The sequence below is a fragment of the Puma concolor genome, chromosome C1, assembly GCF_028749965.1.
Source record: "Puma concolor isolate L17-30 chromosome C1, mPumCon1.1.hap2, whole genome shotgun sequence".
NCBI classification, from domain to species: Eukaryota; Metazoa; Chordata; class Mammalia; order Carnivora; family Felidae; genus Puma; species Puma concolor.
Window position 1 is genome coordinate 159,315,371 of NC_141674.1, and position 18,807 is coordinate 159,334,177.

The 18,807-nt window shown below is 39.7% G+C and overlaps 1 protein-coding gene across 2 annotated transcripts in view; it reads right to left on the reverse strand.

The window, feature by feature from the left end:
* LRP2 (LDL receptor related protein 2) overlaps window positions 1-18,807 on the reverse strand; it is a 198,578-nt gene that overhangs the window by 138,131 nt on the left and 41,640 nt on the right. For both annotated transcript variants that reach the window (XM_086718833.1, XM_086718832.1), the window contains exon 4: window positions 11,903-12,019. In XM_086718833.1, the coding sequence (XP_086574959.1) occupies window positions 11,903-12,019 (117 nt within the window). The remainder of the gene's footprint in view (window positions 1-11,902; window positions 12,020-18,807) is intronic.

An 18,807-nucleotide genomic window follows, 5' to 3' on the forward strand; every position in this document is an offset into this window, starting at 1 on the left:
AGATAGCTAGTGTACTACCAAACAGGCTTTGAGAAGTGAAGGGCTGTTTCTTTTGCCAGAGGGTTGTTTCCTTTCTGAAAACAGGCTTCTAAGTTAGGAGGGATGGGACCACTCAGTAGCTATTTACTCTTACTCAAGCTGCTTATCGTCTCTGTTACCACTTCTTTATCCATACATTTACATAATTTAGTTCACAGGGTAGAGGGACCTCAAAACACAATGTCTACAATCGCATTCTGAAAAGCATAATGTGTTCTACAAGCACAAGTAACTATTACCACATTATACACATATGCTATTAACCAGATGCTTCACTCTGGTTTTCTAGCTCAAGATGGAAAAATCAGGATGTCCCTTGCAGGAATAACATGCTGATAGTCCCTCTCCTGTGTGTCCCCATACTTGAAACACATACCTCTCGTGATTCCGAATGAAGGCTTCATTCTAGTGGTTGTTTATCTGTTTCCCCCACAACATAATGACACCCTCTTAAGTTCTAGGATCCTGTCTTACCCATCTAAATTTTTTTTTAATGTTTTTATTTATTTTGAGACAGAGAGAGACAAAGCATGAGCAGGGGAGGGGCAGAGAGAGAGGGAGACACAGAATCTGAAGCAGGCTCTGAGCTGTCAGCACAGAGCCTGATACGGGGCTCGAACTGACAGACTAAGATCATGACCTGAGCCGAAATCAGATGCTTAACCGACCGAGCCACCCAGGTGCCCCTTGTCTTACCCATTTTAGAATCCCCAACACTTAGTGCAGGAACTGGATCATTACTCAAGGTGTTCAAGATATGTTAGATATTGCTACTGACTTATCACAGATGAACTTTTTAGGTAAAAAGCTTTCAAAACCATTTTGAATTTCTGCCTTTTATGGTCTTCAATATCCTCCTTCTCAAACTGATATTTTTCTTGGTCTTTTTTTTTTTTCCATTAAAGATTGTTCTCATAATGATTCTCATATTATCTTCAAATTTCTCTTTAAGCAAAAGGTATGCCTTAGATAAGGGTTCAAAGACTAGACAATAGAGTCCCACTTTGTGGCTCAATTTTTCATTTAAGAACCTGCTTTGAGGTTTCATAGATGTGGACAGATAATTCCTTAAACAGTCTCAAAGTCTCCTTCAAGCAGGAGCAGTGCACAAAATCCTGTGCTGAAACTTTATTAAACTTATCCTGAGTTAACAACGTGCACTTTAATGAAAGATGAACACTCAAATGATACTTTTCCATTTTTTGTACAGTGAAAGAACCCCAAATATTCTCATCTCCAAAACTTTAAAACTGGACTACTAAGTGTCTTAATACTTAGGTGTACTTAAATAGCCAAAGTTCCATTTAGTTAATCATATAATAAAATGGAAGGCATTTTAAAATAGCTGATTAAAATTTTTAATTTCTTCTGAATTTTAATTTATTTTTTTAGTAGTCTAAGAATCAGCTTAGGGTTACTGCTGTCTTTTCTTCATTGAGAAGGTATTACAAATGTGCCTTCAAAGGGTCATACAGCTCTGTTTATTAATTCTCACTTCAAGAGATGCAAGAGGCCAGTTGAGTCTGGCCAGCAATTCCCCTCCCTGTGTGCCAGACAGCTCCTAGAGTATGTTGTGTAGCCTTTTAAGCAGGAGAAAGATCTTAGAAAACCCTGTCTTTGTAATTGATAAGGTATCTGTTTGGAGGAAAATTTATTTGGGGTTGGAGGGTGACTACCTCACTTAAGGTGATTATGGCAGATATGAAGGATCTGGGACAAATATACTGAGAGGATCACTTGTTCTCGCCGTCCTGCCTTTTGAGAGCCAGTGCCATAAAACCGGAAAGGGAAGAACTACAACAGTATCCACTGACAAGACTAAAAGTTTTCTGACACGCCTCATTCCCCCCAACAAACAACAAGGCCAGCTTGAGGGCGTCAGGGAGAGTATTGTGATGGTCAGAGGTCAGCAGTTAAACACCGGGAATGAGGAACAGCTTTCTTGTCTCCATCCACAATGATAATGAATCTCTTCTCAATCAGCCAAGAACCTGCCTCAACTCCTACAAGCCTTCTGGTCTATTCTGTGCATAGTTAACTGCGGTATATGCCCATAGGGAAGACTGCATGGAACTACCTGACTCAGCTAAATACTGAAAATATTTGGAGACCCACACAGAGGGAATGGTTCCAAACTATTCACCCTGAACAAAATAAGAAATGAACAGATTCTACTTCCCTTAAAGATTTCTATTACCAACCCCAGGAAATAGGAAGTCACAATACTTTGGGACTCGCAGATACCTAAAATCTTATTTTTTGGTTTATTTCCTAACCAGGTCAAGAGTCTAACCTCATAAACTTTTACCCATGGAGCAAACCCATCATGTATCTGAAATGTCCTGCAAGATTTTAAGTAGAGAGAAAATTTAAGAGAAGAGATAATGCACAAGAAACCAGAGAAACCCAACCTTCCAAGTTTTGTCTTAATGGAAAGATTGACAACGATCAAGTAGCCCAAGACCTCTAAAGCTTATCTGACACAAAAATTCACAAAAAGAACACACTTGCTCACACCACCTCTTCCCTCTCCCTTCCTTACTTTCTCCACATGCCAAATGTATGTGTTTGTTCCCCTACAAATGGGAGCTTCCCCCAAATATCCATACAAGATTGGTGTGGTGCTTGAAGATTTTTAAAATTTTTCTATGCTAATGATTTTATTTGAGCAAGAAAGTACCATGTTTAGATAATCATATAATTAAAGGGTCTGAAGTGGCTTGAAGACTTCATGGAACTCCCAGAATGGAAATCATTCACAGCAGAGCAAGATATAAATATTAACACTACTCTTTATTATCTTGACAAGAGGGCTGTGAGTACATTCTAGTCTCAGAATTTGGCAAAATGGTCAAAAAGCACATAGAAAAGAAGACAAATTTATTACAAAGAAAGGGGAGACATCTTAAAGGTAGATTATGAAACTTAAGGTAAGATTTAAAGGAAAATAACAAATTACTGATAAAAGTCTTGCCCAAGATACCTGAGACCTTTCAAGGTCTTAGCCTCATCCTTGTAAGTTAGTTACTCTGGCTAATCCAGTCAAAGTAATGATTTGCCAGAAAAAGTTTGCTAGTTTGGCCACCAGCACTTAGTTGCAAGTACTACCCACAGTTAAATAAGCAATGACAATAAAAGCCATCAATAACATAGACTGAAAAGTAGGTGCCAGAAAGTACTCAGTATGTATGAACTCATTTCATCCTTATCACAACCCTATGAGGTAGACACTATTACTCCCATTTATAGATTTCTATTCTATTGATGCTATATATGTACCTTTCTGAGGTTAAGTAATTTAAAAAAGGTCATACAACCAGTAAACTGGAGAGCCAGATTTCAAATTCAGGCAATGTGGCTCCACAATGCACATCCCTAGCATCACAATAGATGTAGCTACTGCTTAGAAGCTTCACAGCAAGCAGTAGGAAGAAGCAAAAAATTACAGAAACAAAATGAAATTGAATGAAAGAAATAGAAACTCTTAGAAAGATAGTTTTAAAAGGAAAATAAATAACTCTAGAGAAAAAGCAAAGTTTTCGTTTCTTCCATTCAGTTTCCCATCCCACATTGGGAGTCTGGAGTGGTGAGGCCAACTCTAGATTTCAGCAAGTAATGGCATATTCTATTAAGGACTTCAATCTGGTATGATCCAGGAATTCAAGGAAACTCTATGCTAGGAAACAAAGCTTTCCCGGAGTACCAGAACAAACAAGAGAGTCGGCACCAAAAAAATAGACCACAATATAGCAGGGAACTCACTCTACCCCCTCCCCAGTTAAATTCAAATCCCCAAAGTGACTGCCATCATGAACTAGCACCAAGGAAATAAAGCAACATACAACAAAACAAGAGGAAAGTATTTCCTGCCACTCTTCAAAAATAATTAACAATGGCTTTCAATAAAAAGCATATACATAATAAGTTTTATAAAATGGAAATAGCAATTCAGCACCCTAGAAAGAGAAAGCAGGGATGCCTGGATGGCTTAGCCCATTAAGCGTCCGACTTCGGCTCAGGTCAGGATCTCGCATTCGTGAGTTCGAGCCCTGCGTTGGGCTCCGTGCAAGCAGCTCAGGGCCTGGAGCCTGCTTCAGATTCTGTGACTCCCTCACTCTCTGCCCCTCCCCTGCTCTCTCTCTCAAAATAAATCAATAAACATTAAAAAGAAAGAAAAAGAAAGAGAGAGAGAGAGAAAGCAAACACAGTAATCCCAAGGCCTAGTACCATGGGACTAAAATCAAGTTTAATCCAAGTAGCTTTCAGGAAGCAGAAGCCAAAAAGAGAAAACACATTATCTATTCCTATCTGTTCTTTACAGTGATCCTCTGTGACTCATCTGGGCAGAACAAACACGCAAATTTTAACTGAAGAGACAGGAAGAGTACCCGCACCACTAGAATTATGAGAGTGGCCACTTGCAAACCATAGCTAGAAATGGTGTGGCTCAGTCTTCCTATCGAGACACTGTTCCAGATAATTGAAGATTCATCAGCAAATGATTGCTGCATGAACGTCATTATGCTGAAAGCTAGTTATTCTACAGAGTGCTACGTTCCTTTTCATTAGAATTTCATTCTATCCAACATACATTTATTGAAATCCACCTCCCTGGATACTTTGCTAAGAACTGGATAAAGAGATAAACAAAATTACAAGTGAGGTAGAAATTCCCACAATGTTGGGAGGCACCTGGGTGGTTCAGTTGGTTAAGTGTCCAACTCTTGATTTCGGCTCAGGTCATGATCTCACAAACTGGGAGATCAAGCCCCACTTCAGGGTCCTCACTGACAGTGAGGAGACTGCTTGAGATTCTCTCTCTCTCCCCCTCTCTCTGTCCCTCCCCTGCTCGCACACCCTCTCTCTCTCTCTTTCTCTCTCTCTCTCTCAAAACAAATAAATAAACTTAAAAAAAAAATAAATTCCCACAATGTTTTAAAAAAATATTTTATTCAATCAGGGCACCTGCGTGGCTCAGTTAAGCGTCCAACTTGTGGCTCAGGTCATGATCTCTCAACCCATGAGTTTGAGCCCCGCAGTTCAGAGGCTGGAACCTGCTTCAGATTCTGTGTCTCCTTCTCTCTCAGCCCCTCCCCCACTCATACTCTGTCTCCCTCTCTCTTTCTCTCTCTCTCTCTCTCTCAAAAATAAATGAGTGATAGTGAGGAGCAGCTCTCTGATAAGGTGACAGTTGAACAGGAGCCATTAGGCTTAGTAAAACAAGGTCACTGGTGGCATTGACAAGAATGCTTTCAGGAGATTGGTGGAAACTGCTGTTTTCAGGGAGTTCAAGAAAGAAAGAGGAGAGGAAATGGAGGCACTCTATGTATCTTTGTTATAAAAGGGAGCAAAGAAATTGGACAACAGCTGAGAGGGGTCTCGGGAGCTTTTATTTATTTATTTTTTAACTTTTTTTTTATTTTTGAGACAGAGAGAGACAGAGCATGAATGGGGGAGGACCAGAGAGAGGGAGACACAGAATCTGAAACAGGCTCCAGGCTCTGAGCTGTCAGCACAGAGCCCGACGCAGGCTCGAACTCACAGACCGCAAGATCATGACCTGAGCTGAAGTCGGCTGCTTAACTGACTGAGCCACCCAGGCAGCCCTTGGGAGCTTTTAATAAATATTTATAATGTGCTTGTATGATGATTTATTTTCTTTTAAGTTTATTTATTTTGAGAGAGAGCATGCGTGCAAGCAGGAGAGAGGCAGAGAGAGGGAGAGAAAGAGAATCCCAAGCAGGCTCTGTGCTGACAGCGTGGGGTGGACCCCATGAACCCCGAGATCATGACTTGAGCCGAAAACAAGAGTCTGACACTTAACTGATTGAGCCACCCAGGTGCCCCTGATGGAGATTTAAATAAGAAATTTTTATTTCCCCAAGGTTTCGGGGCTCTGAATTCTATCTCGACTGTAAGAACACCAAAACAGGTATGTCTGTGATGTGATAGGTAAGGGTGTCAGTCTCTCTGCTTCTGCTTTCTCACCTGGAGTAGCAGAAAGAGAACAGTAAGAGCAAGGCTGAAGGGGCAGCTTAACCATGGAACTGAGTTTGAAGAAAAGCATGTTCTTTACGAGCCATCATAGTCTACAGAATGACTTGAATCATCCTCTTTATTCCTGTTTCCCATTTGGAGTTTCAGCAATTAGATATATAAAGGAAAATGTTTGAATTCTAAAGACAGAAAGTCAATAGAAATAAAACTTCACGGACAAAGCGGCCCCAGTTGCAGGCAGACCAAATACTGCTGATTACCAGCAAGAAAGCCTTCATTGTAATAGGGATTTTACCCTTTCTTTGGCATTCCTAAGTATCAAAAGAGAAGTACTGCAAACCAGTGATAATTAGCAATAGTTTTACTCACACCAACATCACTCTAATATGGCACTCGATAAAAACAAAATAATCTGTTCTCTTAACTGGGAAAAACTGTACTAGTTTTGAGCAACTTAAAGTCACTGTAATATATTAACTGAATGACCCATAATTGCTGCATTGTTCTGATGTTTATCTTAGACTCTGCATGAGTGGTTTTTCCTTGATGCTAATCCCATTAGAAGTAAAATGGACTGCAGTTTTGAATCTCCTGTTCCTTGGGGGGAAAAATTAATTGACAGCTATTTAATAGTAGGTGCCATTTTATAGATAGCCAGACTGAAGAATAAAATAACTTGGAGAAAATGAACTTTTACCTGTTTCACAGCTTTTTATAGTAGACATAACCAGAAATCGTTCTCACATAATAGAATAATCAAAAAATACCTTATGCATATTGGAACACAGCAGACAAAAAGACCAAACAATATGAAAAGCTTTCATACAACACAAATTTGTCTCAAGGATAATCTTTTTAGTGGAATCTTACTATGTTTGCCTTCCTCATCATCAGGCCCATTCTCTTCCCTCCCCTCTCCCTGCCTCCCTGAGAGAACTCTTATACACTTTTCTTTGTTCTGTACAAGGAATGTCTGGAATAGACACAAGGTGCTCTACGTTGGAGCGCAGTGTCTTGATCTTAGAAAGCTTGAAAGGGTAAAGACTATAACCTAGGGGTCTGATCCGACAATCAGGACTATGAACTACAGGGTCGAGCTTCCTGATCCTTTCAAATATTTGGGGAAAAGAATTAGATCCTTCCTTGGAGCTTTTCCAACATCATTACTATATTTAAATGATTTCTAGGGGCATAACGTATTTAGACCCCTTCGTGTAGACAATCTTCTGAGAAATAGAAAAATGAAAGTCACACTCATAGGCTGATCCTGCATTTGTCCACAGGTAATGATTCCCATGTACCATGACTGCAGAAACAATAGAATGAAGTGTCATGTCTCATGAAAATGATTTCTGGGCAAGCCTTGTTTAATCCTTCATCATATTGTAATGTTCCAATTTAAAACAACTAATAAACAGCTGTTACATATCTGAAGTGAAGTAACTATGACTAAATGGATGTTAGCAACAATCAATGGCTGATAGTTAGACATTATATGCCTCCTAGTGGAAATATGCACCTGTATTTTCAAAGTATTGTGCCCCTACACACACACAGACACACACACACACAGACACACTCACACACACACACGCGCGCGCGCGCGCACGTGCAGAAGTCTTTGTATCTGTTCAAGCCTCTAGACTAATGTTATTCCCAACTAGACTAGTGGAGGGAGATTTTGCTCCCACAGGACATTTAGCATTGTCTGGAGACATTTTTGGTTGTGACAAATGGGAGGTACTGCTGGCTTCTAGTAGGCAGAGGTCAGGGATACTGTTAGACATTCTACAATGTATAATGTTCCGTGCAAAAAGGATCTACCTGGCCCTTGATGTCATTTGTACAAAGGTTGAGGAACCTTGCTGTAAATATAGCTGCCAAAAACTACAGGACAGAAGAGCACGTTAAAGGACGTGCTCTGGGGATGCAATGAGCAAGATCCAGACTGTGGGAAACTCGGGACAAGTAATTTGGTTTTTTCAACAAATATATTGCAAGAGGTAAACAACAGAAATGGAAGGTAAACCTACAAATCAAAAGACAGCAACTAATTCCAATGCATAGATTTTATTTGGACTTTGCTTTAAATGACACCACAAAAAATAATAAAAAACCAATTGGGGAATTTTAAGAACTGATTTTTTTAATGGTTGTTAACTCATAGCTGTGGGTTGTGATATTGTTATGCTCTGTTTCAGTCCTTATATTTTAGAGTTAAATATTAAACTATTTAAAGATAAGATTATGGGCGCCTGGGTGGCTCAATCATTAAGCATCTGACTTCAGCTCAGGTCATGATCTCGCTGTTCATGGGTTCAAGTCCGACAGTGGGTGAGTTGAAGCCCCACTTCGGGAAAAACAGGATCCCCACTTCCGGTGAACCCGCTTCTCTCTCTCTCTCTCTCTCTCTGCCCCTCCTGGGATTCTCTCTCTCTCTGCCACTCACTCACTTGCACCCTCTCTCTCTCTCTCTCTCTCTCTCTCAAAAAGAAAATATGAGCATCTGAGTGGCTCAGTTGGTTAAGCGTCTGAATTCAGCTCAGGTCATGATCTCGCAGTCCATGAGTTCTAGTCCTATATTGGGCTCTGTGCTGACAGCTCAGAGCCTATTTCGATTCTGTGTCTCCCTCTCTCTCTGTACCCTCCCCCCACCTCAAGTAAATAGATAGATAGATAGATAGATAGATAGATAGATAGATAGATAGATAGATAGATGAAATAAAGATAAGATTATACGATGTGTGAAAACTGCTTCAAAATAAGAATAAAGAGATATAGGTAAGACAAAATTAGCTATGAGTTGGTAATTGATATAACTGGGTGATGAGTACAAAGGAGTTCATTATCAATTCATTCTGCTTTTGATTATATTTAAAACCTGCATGGGCATACAGTTTAGACCTAGGTTAAAAGCCTGAGGAGATGGTCAGGTCATCACATCTACCTTGTGTCATTAAGGTAAAAATTGCATAAAATAGTGATTGGAGCCCAGCAAATGGCAGCTCTCTTCCCTACTTCCTGCAAGGGTTCCAAACAAAGGGAAAACAAAATGAGGCCAATTTGTCTCCCTATATTAGCACTTTCTAAAGACTTTGATCAAGGCCATTATTCTCTTTCTTGTACAAATCTGGCTGTGGCCAGGAGATCAAAGCACAAAGAAGCATGAAGATTCTTTTTGTAACTTCCTGATTTGTTAGATTTTTTTTATACTTCTCCATAAATAACACGTAGTAATAAATAAATAAGGCAAAGAGAAATAGGAAAGAATGCTTCATTACAAACCCCTTTTGCATGTGTCAGATTCATCTTAGAGCCATGAAACCTGAAGGATTCATGACTTGTATGATTCCAGGAGCAATTAACTATCATATAAATCTGGCTCTCTTAAGAAATCCTTGTTGCACCTATTACTTGCACTTAAAAAAATAAACAAAAACTTGATTAAAAATTCCTGCTCAGATATTTTATAAAGCTCACTCACTTCCTTTCCATAACCCCTTTCTATAACAGCAGCCTGCATACTTGTACCCAGCCAGCTTTTTTCCGGAAGGTCTATTGGCAAAGTTGTGAGGCAGTTGTACTGATGACTTTAGACTTGGCTGCAGGGTGTTCACATGGAATAAATCCAAACAGTCTGTTTCAGTTGCCTTTTATTTTCCCTAGAGTAGCATTTCCTTCAGTTCCATTGCATTTCCAATAAAGCACTCATTTTTATCCACTTGTAAATTAGGGATAAAGACACAGACTGTTGGCTGGTGGCACAGCCTCTGGTTCTCTCTTAAACTTGCACAAGGTAGAACTTTCTCCTTCTGTAAATAAAGTCTTTCATGAAGAGCAATCACCAGACTTGGAGCCAGAAGATGGATTTAGCCCTAGCTCTGCCACATATTTTCAACCTTGAACAAGCCAGTCTACTCTTTGCAATTTTAGTTTCTTTATTTGTGAGAGAATAATAACACCTGCTCGATTGTCCTCATTGAGGAACCGAATTAAGAATAACAACCAACATTTATATAACACTTACAGTTTACAAAATACTATAAAATATATGATTCATCACTATTATTTAGTCAAAAACATTTTCTTCACTTGCCACAATGAAGGACCTATTGTTTGCTTTACAAAGTACTGAGAGTACTTGACTCATGGACTTGTAATTTGGTGACATCCAGACATACACTATCTTTAAAATTGCCGGTAATTCTGTAAAATTTCCAAAGTGAAAACAGATCCAAATTAGAGACAACATAATCTCTTTCCGAGAGAACATTTAAGTTGGAAATTATACCACAACACAACTATACCAGCAATCCTGCTAGGAAATGGAGATACAAAAACAAATCACAGTATTTTTCTCAAAGAAAAATAAGACCCAAGGAAAGAAAGCATCCAACTCTTGATTTCAGCTCAGGTCATAATCTCGCGGTCCAAGAGTTCAAGTCAAGCCAGTGTGACTGCTTGGGATTCTATCTCTCTCCCTCTCTCTCTCTTCCCCTCTGCCATTCATGCTCTCTCTCTCTCTCAAAATAAAAATAATAATAAATAAACATTAAAATGCACCATGTGATGATGGTATGGATGCAACATGAATCTGGACCTATTTGGAGCCAGATCTTTCCCTTTCACAATATTTCTTCCATGAAAAGTACAGTTTGAACAGTACAGTGAAATAGGAATGATTTGCTCATAACCAGTTTATGTTAGCTCCCTCCCAAGGCACTGCACCATATAGGGGAATGTACCAAAAAAAAGAACCAGAAGATGGTTCTCTCCTCATGAAGCATAAAATATACCAATTGGACCAAAGAAAGAAGTTTAGGAACAGTCCAGAAAATTAAAATTAAATCAAAATGATCAAACAATAGAGGTGTCCCATGAGAATAGACTAAAACTTAAATCTCCGTTGGAGACCTAACTAAGTTTACGATCAAGGCACTCAAAATCTATCCACTGAGTATTGGAATACTGAAATATTAAAACAATTCCCTAAACTCCGAAATATAAATTTAAGAGCAAAAGAAAGAAACTAACTGTACTTAGCTCATAGTAAACTTACGAGACGCAGCCTATCAAAAGAAATTCAGGAAAAAATGTCTAAAACCTCAAGGGCATTCTGATTCATACATGATACCATAGATGATAAACACATAAATAATAGACTTATAAGAACTTTTAAACAAAACTGAATATGTCTGAGACTAAAGATAGAGTTAGACAGACCACAGAACTTACATAGTAGAATAATTCCAATATTCTCATATTCTAACACTTCCACATAAACCTCAAGAGAGGCAGATTACTGATTTGTAAGAAGTACATGATGCACTATGATTATACACTCTCTTATTTTGGTTATGGTAATGTCCAAACATTACACATAGAATAGTGTGATTTCTATGCCTTATCTTGTGATCAGTTACAAATATGTCATCATTGGAGAAAGCCATTTTCAGAATGTAACACTTTTCCAAAGGTAACCCGGAAAATACTGAGTCCATAAGAGCAGAAAACTAATGAGACATTTGGTTTAACATCATAATTCAATAAAACCCAACATTGACCAAACTGGATTTTGTATTCAATGTATTCAATAACTTTTTAGGATTCTATGTTAATGTTAAAAGTCTCTTCCAAAAATACAGAAACTTGACATGCTAAGGCAGGACACACTTAGAATGTCTTGCTAAAAATAGTCTCCTATCAGAATATCACCTCTAATCCACAAAAGAATCTGCCAAGAAATTTCAATAACAAGAGGCATATTGTAGGCATTTCTGTCCATCAACAAATCTAACAAATTGATTAAAATGCCAAAGCGACAAAGGTGAAAGCAAACACAGTACAAAGACTGAAAGGGACTCACGGCAATCTTTCTCATCGGTTCCATCTGAGCAGTCTCTGACATGGTCACACCTGTATTCTTTCGGGATACATTCACCATTGGAGCATGTAATCTGATGGCTTGAGCATGTTCTCCCAGCTGTGGAGGGGAAAAGATACTACTTTATAATTACTGCCAAATACAGACCAATCCGTTGCCATTTACCAAAGATGAGTGAGGAAAATTTAAAAGCAAAGGCAAGAGAGTATACCGAACATAAAGTTTATAGGCTTAGAAAGCAGGGTACCCACCTACCCCAAAGTAGACAGTGTGAGCTGTCTACAATGCAAAAGCAAAGGTATTAGTATCACGATACTATATCTAAATGCTCACAGAATCACATCAACACTCAAGCATGTGAGTGTAGACAATTATAGGATCAACATGTGTTGAGAATACAATATACATTGACAACCAAAATGGTAAAACAAAAATTTTGCAGATATAAGTAGTAGCCGAGTATCGGTTGAGGTACCTGTCATCATAATATTTTTTTAAACAAGAAGGAAATATGCCAAAGGGTTATAACAGTGGTTATTTCTGAGTAATAAAATTGTAGGTGATTTTTTTTCTATGGGTGAGTTTTTCCCCATTATATCAGCTTTCTACATCGAACATGTGTCAATTGTATATATAAACAATTTAAACTAGCTTGTTTTTAGCCTATGTTGGTTAGGGTAGGTAAAATCAGGACATCAGTAGCTTATCAAATTTGCCTCTGGATAAAACAGATAAAAATCAAAGGAGTTGATGCTGCAAGCACCATGTGAATGCTATTTGGGAAGCCTGAGGCAGGAATTATCATGGGATTTTTCAACTGTCCACATAAAAAGAGAAGCATTTGGGGGAAATGTGACCCACTGAAAAAAATTATAGTCCTCAAATTGAAGAAAAAAGGTTTCCCCTGCATTTTTATAGTTTCCTATACTTCCATATGGTAAAGATGCTTAGGTTTGGCAAAATTTGGTTTTCTGATGAAATTACGTATCTGTTAAGGGGTGTACCATCATCTAAACTTTCTAAAAAAACCTTTCGGGGCGCCTGGGTGGCTCAGTCGGTTAAGCGTCCGACGTCGGCTCAGGTCATGATCTCGCGGTCCGTGGGTTCGAGCCCCGCGTCGGGCTCTGTGCTGACAGCTCGGAGCCTGGAGCCTGTTTCAGATTCTGTGTCTCCCTCTCTCTCTGACCCTCCCCCATTCATGCTCTGTCTCTCCCTATCTCAAAAAAAAATAAATAAATGCTAAAAATAAAAAAATAAAATAAAATAAAATAAAAAACTTTCAAAAAGACAAGTGGATAATCAATCACAGTTTTAGAGCTGACACTTGAGATTCAAACATATACAGGTTATTATATGATAAGACATTCCGTGTTTAATTGACTATATCTTGTCATCCGGTTCTTTCTAAGAAAATTCTTTCATTATGTATGTGTTATGTAATTCTTGAATAGCAAACAAGATTTTTCCAGGCAGCCTATTTCTGACACTTCAACAGTATGATTTCATATTTTCTCCTGGTACCTTGTATTAATAAAGTTAGAATAGATCAACTTTTCTAGAAGTCACTTAAACGTCTGAATTCAGCCAAAGCAGACACAATTTTATCTCAATAAGTCTAAAAAGATTAATATTTCCTCATTAAATTCCCATATAATTTACTTAAGTATGTACTGAAAATTTCCACATAAAATTAAAGAACTTTTTTTAATTTATTTTTTAAGTTTATTTATTTATTTTGAGAGAGAGAGAGAGAGAAGGAGAAGCAGAAAGAGAGGTAGAGGGAGCATCCCACGCAGGCTCCACACTGTCGGTGCGGGGCTCAAACTCCCAAACCATGAGATCATGACCTGAGCCGAAATCAAGAGTTGGAGGCTCAACTGACTGAGACACTTAAGCACCCCTAAAGAACTTTTTTTATTCACAAAACGGCAAGTCATGAGTAGCAGTACTAACAAAATATGTAGAAAAACTAAATCAAGTGCCAATATTATTTTAAGTATCTTGGCTTTCTTCTTAAACTGACGCCCAAAGCAATTGTATATTTTTGCTTAACCTTTCAAAGGGGTTTATGAGGGGGTAATTAAAAGCTCATTCAAGGGGCACCTGGGTGGCTCAGTCAGTTAAGCGGCCGACTTCGGCTCAGGTCACGATCTCACGGTCCGTGAGTTCGAGCCCCGCGTCGGGCTCTGGGCTGATGGCTCAGAGCCTGGAGCCTGCTTCCGATTCTGTGTCTCCCTCTCTCTCTGCCCCTCCCCTGTTCATGCTCTGTCTCTCTCTGTCTCAAAAATAAATAAAAAACATTTAAAAAAATTAAAAAAAAAAAAAGCTCATTCAAAAGCTCTGCACTGCAAAGGAAACAATCAACAAAACTAAAAGACAACCGTGGTGGAATGGGAAAAAGATATTTGCAAATGACATATCAAACAAAGGGCTAGTATCCAAAATCTATAAAGAACTCACCAAACTCCACACCCAAAAAACAAATAATCCAGTGAAGAAATGGGCAGAAGACATGAATAGACACTTCTCTAAAGAAGACATCCAGGGGCGCCTGGGTGGCGCAGTCGGTTAAGCGTCCGACTTCAGCCAGGTCACTATCTCACAATCCGTGAGTTCGAGCCCCGCGTCAGGCTCTGGGCTGATGGCTCGGAGCCTGGAGCCTGTTTCCGATTCTGTGTCTCCCTCTCTCTCTGCCCCTCCCCCGCTCATGCTCTGTCTCTCTCTGTCCCAAAAATAAATAAAAACGTTGAAAAAAGAAAAAAAAAAAAAAAAAAGAAGACATCCAGATGGCCAACAGGCACATGAAAAGATGCTCAACATCACTCCTCATCAGGGAAATACAAATCAAAACCACACTCAGATATCACCTCACACCAGTCAGAGTGGCCAAAATGAACAAATCAGGAGACTATAGATGCTGGCGAGGATGTGGAGAAATGGGAACCCTCTTGCATTGTTGGTGGGAATGCAAACTGGTGCAGCCACTCTGGAAAAGTGTGGAGGTTCCTCAAAAAATTAAAAATAGAACTACCCTATGACCCAGCAACAGCACTGCTAGGAATTTACCCAAGGGATACGGGAGTGCTGATGCATAGGAGTACTTGTACCCCAATGTTTATAGCAGCACTCTCAACAATAGCCAAATTATGGAAAGAGCCTAAATGTCCATCAACTGATGAATGGATAAAGAAATTGTGGTTTATATACACAATGGAATACTACTTGGCAATGAAAAAGAATGAAATATGGCCTTTTGTAGCAACGTGGATGGAACTGGAGAGTGTTATGCTAAGTGAAATAAGTCATACAGAGAAAGACAGATACCATATGTTTCCACTCTTATGTGGATCTTGAGAAACTTGACAGAAGACCATGGGGGAGGGGAAGGAAAAAAAAAGTTAGAGAGGGAGAGAGCCAAACCATAGGAGACTCTTAAAAACTGAGAACAAACTGAGGGTTGATGGGGGGTGGGAGGGATGGGAAAGTGGGTGATGGGCATTGAGGAGGGCACATTTTGGGATGAACACTGAGTGTTGTATGGAAACCAATTTCATATTTAAATAAATAAATAAATGCTCGTTCAAACACAGAAAAACGACAAATTAAAATCATACAGTTCCATGAACCAGTCTGATGCTAGAATTTACTTATTCATTACATAAACCTCTACTGGGGGCCTATTATATACCACAAAGTACACCAATAATGGGAATATAATGATGAATGAGGGACACTCCCTACTCTCAAGGAGCTCATGGCTTTCTAGGGGACACTTTAAGAATTTATTAGAGGGGTGCCTGGATACCTGTGTTGGTTAAGTGTCCAGCTCTTGGTTTCAGCTCAGGTCATGATCTCACACTTTGTGAGCTCAAGCCCTGCGTCAGGATCTGTGTTGACAACTCAGAGCCTGTTTGAGATTCTCTCTCTCTCCCTCTCTCTATGCCTCTCCCCCACTCGTGTGCTTGCTCTAGCTCTCTCTCTCAAGATAAATAAACACTTTTTTAAAAAAATTAAAAACAATGATGAAAGTGAATTATAGGCATACAAGGAATTATAGAAGGATCAGGGAGGTGTGCTTAATTCACTCTGAGATGAGAGTGTGAACAGGGACAGCTTCCTTTAGGAGGTAACACCTTACCTGGGTCTTAAAGGAGAAGCAGTGAGGTTAGCTAGGTCATAAGGAAAGGACTGTCTAGCAACAAGCATTCAGGCAGCATGCACAGTTGTGAAAGAGGGACACAGCACCATATGCCCAAGGGAACTAGAAGCACTGCTGTGACCCCACATGGAAATTTCCGGGCATGAATAGCAAGTGATAGACATGGAAAAATAAGTGCTGGTAGTGTCTTAGAAGCCAGTGTAAACCATGAAACCATGTTAAGGAGCTGGAGCTTTCTTCTTGGGGTGGATAGAGAGATACCCAAGGGTTTTAGTTAAATCTTTGTAGTATCAGTGTCAGGGAGAACCTGAGGAGGCATAGGACTAGAGGCAGGGAGGCCAATCCAGAGGCTGCTGCAGTCACCCAGATAGATTCTGGAAATGATGCTATAAATGGGAAAGAGATGAACTTCAGAGGTATTAGGCCAGAGCTGGCTGACTAAGTGTGGGCAGAAGAATCAAGAATAATTCCAAATTTCCAGCTTGGGTGCCTAAGGGATTGTACTATCCTTTCCATGCTAATTGATTACATTTTTAATGTCACTAACAGCCATCTTTATTTTTCCTCTAACGCTTTCATTATGAAATATGTTTCAGGGGCGCCTGGGTGGCTCAGTCGGTTAAGCAGCCGACTTCGGCTCAGGTCACAATCTCGCGGTCCGTGAGTTCAAGCCCCGCGTCGGGCTCTGGGCTGACGGCTCAGAGCCTGGAGCCTGTTTCCGATTCTGTGTCTCCCTCTCTCTGACCCTCCCCTGTTCATGCTCTGTCTCTCTCTGTCTCAAAAATAAATAAAACGTTAAAAAAAAATTAAAAAAAAAAAAAAGAAATATGTTTCATAGGGGCGCCTAGGTGGCTCAGTCGGTTAAGAGTCCTACTTCAGCTCAGGTCACAATCTCACCACTGTGAGTTTGAGCCCCACATCGGGCTCTATGCTGACAGCTCAGAGCCTGGAGCCTGCTTCAGATTCTGTGTCTCCCTCTCTCTCTACACCTCCCCCACTCGCACTCTCTGTCTCTCTCTCTCTCTGTCTCTCTGTCTCTCTCTCTCAAAAATAAACATTAAAAATTTAGAAAAAAATGAAATATGTTTCATAAAATGCTACATTAACGAGGAAGACTCACTCTGCCTATTTCTAGTAGTTAAGACTGATGTTGTATTTTCTGCTACTACCTTATAGTGAGTTAATTTTATTTCTATAAAAAGATAGGGGTTCCTTAATGAGCTACCACCTCACACCTGTCAGAATGGCTAACATTAACAATTCAGCAAACATGTTGGTGAGGATGTAGAGAAAGAGGATCTGTTTTGCACTGCTGGTGGGAATGCAAACTGGTGCAGCCACTCTGGAAAACGGTATGGAAGTTCCTCAAAATTTAAAAATAGAACTACCATATGACCCAGCAATTGCCCTACTAGTTATTTATCCAAGGGATACATGTATGCTGTTTCGAAAGGACACATGCACCCCAATGTTTATAGCAGCACTATCAACAATAGCCAAAGTATGGAAAGAGCCCAAATGTCCATCGATGGATGAATGGATAAAGAAGATGTGGTATATATATATACAATGGAGTATTACTCAGCAATCAAAAAGAATGAAACCTTGCCATTTGCAACTATGTGGATGGAACTAGGGGGTATTATGCTAAGCAAAATTAGTCAGTCAGAGAAAGACAAATATCATGACTTCACTCATGTGAGGACTTTAAGACACAGAACAGAAGAACACAAAGGAAGGGAAGCAAAAATAACATAAAAACAGGGAGAGGGACAAAACATAAGAAACTCAAATATGGAGAACAGAGGCTTACTGAAGTGCTTGTGGGAGGGGGGATGGGCTAAATGGGTAAGGGGCATTAAGGAATCTACTCCTGAAATCATTGTTGCACTATATACTAACTTGGATGTAAATTAAAAAAATAAATTAAATTAAAAAAAAAAGAAGATAGCGGTGCCTGGATGGCTCAGTCAGTGGCACACAACTTCAGCTCAAGTCATGATCTCACAGCTCATGGGTTCAAGCCCCATGTCGGGTTCTGTTCTGACAGCTCAGAGCCTAGAGGCTGCTTCAGGTTCTGTGTCTCCCTCTCTCTCTGCCCCACCCCTGCTCATGCTCTCTCTCTCTCTCTCTCAAAAACAAAGAGACATTAAAAAAAATTTTTTTAAAGGTAATTCACGTACATCAACAAAAAACAAAAAACAGTTCATGGGAGAAGATTATTAATCCCACTTGGGACACCTTGAATTTGAGGCATCCTGGGGATCTCCAACAGGCAGTTGAACATGCAAGACTGATGTGCAGGCAAGAAATCTGGGTCATAAGCATAAATTTGGGTGTCACCAGGCCATCCAGATTCATCGAAATCATAAGGTTGGTTGAAATTATCCTGGAAAAGCATTGAGTAAGTGCAGGGCTCTAAGCAACAGCCATACTTACGGGCTGGGTAGAAAAGGAGTACAAAATAGAATGATCAAAGCAGTTTAGAAAAGAACCAGGACAATGAGGCGTCATGGCAGCCAAGATAGTAGTGTCCAGAAGGAGGGCGTGATCACCAAAGTTGTGCAATAGGGAAGTCCATCCGACATTGAGGAGTTCCCTGGTGACCTTAGTGAATATAGTGGTGGCATATCCTGTCTGCAGCTAAGGATGCCCAATAAAGAATTTTATGACATTAAAAATGCAAGAATTATATTGTGAAATCCACACTCATTTAAAATAGCATGTA